The sequence below is a fragment of the Chelonoidis abingdonii genome, chromosome 3 (genome assembly GCF_003597395.2).
Source record: "Chelonoidis abingdonii isolate Lonesome George chromosome 3, CheloAbing_2.0, whole genome shotgun sequence".
Taxonomy (NCBI): Eukaryota; Metazoa; Chordata; order Testudines; family Testudinidae; genus Chelonoidis; species Chelonoidis abingdonii.
In genome coordinates this window covers 67102389-67108081 of record NC_133771.1, presented here as the reverse complement: position 1 = coordinate 67108081, position 5693 = coordinate 67102389, and the positions used below count along the sequence as shown (strand labels likewise).

The following is a 5693-nucleotide window of genomic DNA, read 5'->3' as shown; positions in this document are numbered from 1 at the left end:
AAAAGAGAGTATTTCAAAGAAAAACAAATGTAAAAAGAAATAAAAGTTGCTTCTGGAGGAAAAAAGACAAACAAACTAGAGGAAGTTAAAAACATAGGGTCCAATGCTAAGCCCATCAGAGTCAGAGGGAGTAGGACTCAGCCCACAGGCAGGCTGCTAGATATAGAAAAGAGAAAAAATTGGAGTCATAGGAGACAGAACTTAAGAAAAACACCACAGATGCAAGGTTTGCATAAAACAATGAGTGGGATACACTGTTTAGACAAAGAAGAAACTTCCCTTCCTTTTCCTTCCAATGTCCTTAAACAATTTGGGATTTAACTGTTATTATAAAACATTTCTCCAGCGCTGTAAAATTATATGGGGCATTATAAACACAAGTTTAATTCCTGCCTCTTTCCTGAGCAGGGTCTTTGGGGATACTCAGGTGAAGAAATACTTCTTAGCCGAGCAGTGAATATGTCCTGGGTCTTGCAGCAGGTGGGTAACTGGCAGAACTCAAAGCTGGCTACGGGGAGCAAGAACAGTTCTCTCTGTTACTGGGATAGGATAGCGGGACACTCCCCAGAAGTGAAGTCCGCTTTGTGGGAGGCTCTTATCTCTGTGCGGTGTGCTTGGCGGGCACTGCAGTTCCAGAGGGCGCTGTGTGGGGCGGCAGGGAGGGCGGCACAAACATGTTCTGCTCTTGCTCCTTCATTGGTGAAAAAGCTTCCTGGGCTGGGTTCAGACAGTCCCTTCTTCACGTGAGTTCATCGGCGGGCAGCTTGACCGGGAGCAGCCTGGGCGATCGCTAGGGGCGTTCCACAGCCCCGTAACATCGGGGGCCGGGCAGAGAGTTTCAGGCGGTGCGCACATGGAGGAGTCAGTTTTCCTGGAGATCAGGCGGAGGATGCAGAGCGGGCTGCTGATTATCCGGTATTGCAGAGGAGCTGCGGTGTCTGCTTCCCTCTCCCTGCCCGGGGCCGAGCCCCTTAACTTGCTGTCTAGCTGTGCCTGCTCGGGAGTTCCTGCTCACGGGGCTTTTGGAGGCATGGTGGGGACAGCGCATCTGCAAGCCTAGCTCTTGTGGCGGCTGGAGTTCTGGGGTCATTCAGGTGCAACCGCTTGGGTGACAAGAACGTGTCCCCCCCCCCCAACTTTTACTGCCCTGTTGGCATTTTGATGCACCTAACGCTCCTTGTATTGCTTGACTGCTGGTTACCTAAGCACAGTCCTTCATCAATCCCCTTCTGTACGCACAGCTGCTATCCGAGCACTGCATAATCTCACAAAGTAGTCCTAGTTTCTAATTTTACTCTTAATGTAATTTCTAATCTTTAAAATCATTACATATCAACTGAAAAACATTTAGATGGTGTTCCTGTATTTCCTGAAGTATTTATCAGATTCTTTTCAAATATTCTTTGGCTTCCAAACTTCATTGTGCAAATAAATCTGCTTGCCCAGCTTCCCTTCCCTCAACAAATACATAAGTAACTTTCAACAATAACATTTGCAAATGTGTCAAAATCTGTTATGTGGGCACTGTACATGATTTGTGAAGTTCAATATCTTAACTGCAGAAATCGGCAAAATGCATTCCATATGTAATAAAAAGTGAAAAATGTGGATGAAAATGAATGACTATCATACTACTTGCTATGAATCTTGGAAAAAGTTGGCCCAGTGAATTTCAAAGGCACATCAAACCCAAACATAAAGTATTAAAAGTGACTTTTTCCTCTGTGATTTCTGCGAAGTACTGTTTCCACATTTAAATGTGTTGGTTTCTCCTAATTAACAAAGATCTGTTTTTTTGCCTTCCTGATAGTGTGGTCTGGGAACAGGCAACTATTAACATTAGGAACTGATCCATCTCCTCTTCTAGTTTTGATTTACTCTTAGGCTTCAGTGAGAATTATATGAGTGCAAGGAATTCAGGTTCAAATACCTGGGATCCAGCTCTATCCACATGCAATTTGATGGGAATTTTGCTGATGATTTAAATGGGAGCAAGACTGGACATTTTATTTATAATTATTGTGGCCCCTCCCACATGATCTTTTAAACATGTAAACATCTTACTGTCTCTCATTTTTGTGTAATTTTGATTCTGATATGAACTGGGATTTTTGACAGTTGAAACTGTTTTTTCCTTCACATTTTGTTTTGTGGTTTTAGGTTAAAGAAAAAAAGTTACATTGCTGTCTTATTTCCCAATAAATAAATCTTTTGTGTACTAATTTGGAGACAAATATTTGTGGATTGTAGAAAAGCATGCATTAATTTCTGGTTTTAATTCATATATGTTTCTTAATGTTGGACTCATCAAAAATTGCATCATCCACAGCCACAAAATTTAAATAAATAAAAGTCAGAAGCATTTCAACTGTGAGAAAATTTTTGGTTAAACAAGTCAACATTATATATGATGAAACCGTCATTGTAAAGCTTTCTTTCTAACTGATATAAAAATTTATGTGTATTTCAAATCTCTAGTGAGCCAAAAGCAGGAAATTTGCCAGTGGATATTACAGTGTGTCCAGGATCATTAGAAATAAAAAGTTGTCAAGCCTGCAACATGATCAGCTTTCCTGCAGAGGTCAGGATTGTTCCTTCTTCCTGTCGAGGATTGCAATATATAGCTGGAGATGGTTTACATGTGAGGCTGCAAGTTCAAGCAGATTCAGATACAAGTAAGGCCAGTTATTTTGTTTTCCTTTGATTTAGACACTATACTAAATTCCTTGAGACAAAGAAAATCAAAGCAATTGTTTAGAAAATATAATTTTTGTTTATGGATAATCTGAGACTTTTTTTTTAAGGTATTTCAAACATATGAGAGAAAAACAAGGTGCGAAAATAACTAGGGCTGTCAAGCGATTAAACAGTAATAGAATACCATGTAGTTAATATTTTTGGATGTTTTCTACATTTTCAAATATGTTGATTTCAATTACAACACAGAATACAAAGTATACAGTGCTTACTTTATATTTATTTTTGATTTCAAGTATTTGCACTGTAAAAAAACAAAAGTAATAGTATTTTTCAATTCACCTAATACAAATACTATAGTGCTCTCTCTTTATCATGAAAGTTGAACTTACACATGTAGAATTATGTACAAAAAAAACACCTTCAAAAATAAAACTCTGTAAAATTCTACATGTGTAAGTTCAGCTTTCATGATCAAGATTGCACTACAGTACTTGTATTAGCTGAACTGAAAAATACTATTTCTTTTGTTGTTTACAGTGCAAATATTTGTAATAAAAATAAATGTAAAGTGAGCACTATACTTTATATTCTGTGTTGTAATTGAAATCAATATATTTGAAAATATAGAAAGCATCCAAAAATATTTAATACATTTCAGTTGGTATTCTATTGTTTAACAGTGTGATTAATCACGATTAATTTTTTTTAATTGCAATTAATTTTTTTGAGTTAATCGCGTGAGTTAACGGCGATCAATTGATAGCCCTAATTTTTCACTATGGCAACTTAGGGCTCCAGTTTTGAAAATGTGGCATATGCTGGCTACTTCTGCATCACATTAGATAAGTTCAGATTCATCTGTCCACAATGGTACACTTGTAGCGTTGTTTTGATTCGATCATATTTATTGATTATGTTGAGTTTTCTGTTATAACTGGGAAAATATGCTCTCTGAACTGGCTTTAGTTGTAATGTTTTCTCTTTGCTGGCCAGCAGAGGGTATTGCTATATTGGAAACTGTCATTTTTTTTTCTTTGAGAGAAAGCATGTTTTGTTGCTTCATTATATACCTGTACCTGGTTGACAGTTTAGAATATAGCTCTACCCACTGACCCCTCAACCCCACCCCCTCAGCTATCTAGTGTGGTAAGTTAAGGGAGGCACCATCACACAGCAAAACCAGAGATCAGTAGTGCTTTCATTAACAGAGTTAAGATTTAATTTGATCTAAATGTAACTTTAAAAGGATCCTCTTGACCCTGAAACAACTTCAGCCCATCCAACATGAATCTTGCAAACCTGTTAAAAATGACAATTCAAATACAGCATGTATACATTACAGTAAATGCTAGATGCTGTGAATATGGGTCTTCCTTCAGCTCTGCTTCCTTGTTCTCTTCTTGTAAGCAAGCAGGATGTTGAAGTGTACAAAGAATTTGGTGTATGGAATGTCAGTGTTTTTCTTGTTGCTTGTAGTAGTTAGAATCTCAGCTTTCAGAAGCTGATGAGTGGATACCAAGGTTTTTTATGTGCAAATTTATGTAGATTCAACAGAGCTTGTTGTTTATTATGTCCTCTTTAATATCTGTAGCATTAATTTCAACTTTGAGTGAAAGTCTGAAGGCACAGAAGAGTTGCAACTTTTACTGTCAATCTTGTGGTGAAATCATAATAAAAGAACGGTAAGCAATACAGTTTTATATGTTGCATATTGATAAATGCTGCATAACATAAGAACATAAAAACAGCCATACTGGGTCGACCAAAGGTCCATCGAGCTCAGTATCCAGTTTTGCGACAATGGCCAGTGCCAAATGCTTCAGAGGGAATGAACAGAACAGGTAATCAAGTGATCCATCTCCTGTCACCCATTCCCAGCTTCTGGCGAACAGAAGCTAAGGACACCATTCCTGCCCATTCTGGCTAATAGCTGCCTCTTCTTGTTTACAGTGTCACCTGAAAGTGAGAACAGGTGTTCGCATGGCACTTTTGTAGCCAGCATTGCAAGGTATTTACGTGTCAGATATGCTAAATCTGCTGCCTTTTAATTTCATTTGGTGACCTCTAGTTCTTGTGTTATGAGAAGGCGTAAATAACACTTCCTTATTTACTTTCTCCATACCAGTCAAGATTTTATAGACCTCTATCATATCCCCCTTTAGTTGTCCCATTTCCCAGGTGAAAAATCCTAGTCTTATTAATCTCTCCTCATATGGAAGCTGTTCCATACCTCTTATCCTTTTTGTTGTCCTTTTCTGTACCTTTTCCAATTCATATATATATATTTTGAGATGGGGCAACCACCAACAAGATGTGAGTGTACCATAGATTTATATAGAGGCAATATGATATTTTTTGTCTTATTATCTATCCCTTTCCTAATGTTTCCTAACATTCTGTTAGCAGTGGTTGCTATTCGTGTTACTCATGCACTAAGATGGACAGGTTAAAAGTTATATTTTTAAAAGCCTCCTCACCTGTTACTCATGTACGCCAGAGATGGTTAGAACTGAAATTATCTGAAACAAAGCTTTCATCATTTATGCTATTTCTTTACTTTTGGCATGTCACTCTAAGTGGAAAATAACAAGGGACTAGGAGAGACAATGTATTTCAGTGGTAGGGCACTGGACTGGAATTTAGGAGATCTGGGTTCCTTTCCTGGCTCTGCACTGTACCAGGCAAGCCATTTTGTCTGGCCTGGTCTACACTACGTGTTTAAATCGATTTAATGGCCGTTAAATCGATTTAACACTGTACCCGTCCACACTACAACGCTCTTTATATCGATATAAAGGGCTCTTTAAATCGATTTCTGTACTCCACCCCGACGAGAGGAGTAGCGCTAAATTCGATATTAACAGTTCGGATTACGGTTAGTGTGGACGGAAATCGACGTTATTGGCCTCCGGGCGGTATCCCAGAGTGCAACACTGACCGCTCTGGACAGCAATCTGAACTCGGATGCAGCGGGCAGGTAAGCAGGAAAAGCC

At 38.7% G+C, this 5693-nt stretch overlaps 1 protein-coding gene across 2 annotated transcripts in view; it reads left to right on the top strand.

The window, feature by feature from the left end:
- The first annotated feature begins 742 nt into the window (after window positions 1–742).
- The window catches only part of UBE3D (ubiquitin protein ligase E3D), a 158313-nt gene continuing 153362 nt past the window's right edge, over window positions 743–5693 (top strand). For both annotated transcript variants that reach the window (XM_032772349.2, XM_032772350.2), the window contains exons 1-3: window positions 743–915; window positions 2479–2675; window positions 4292–4382. In XM_032772349.2, the coding sequence (XP_032628240.1) occupies window positions 854–915; window positions 2479–2675; window positions 4292–4382 (350 nt within the window). In that variant the 5' untranslated portion in view covers window positions 743–853. The remainder of the gene's footprint in view (window positions 916–2478; window positions 2676–4291; window positions 4383–5693) is intronic.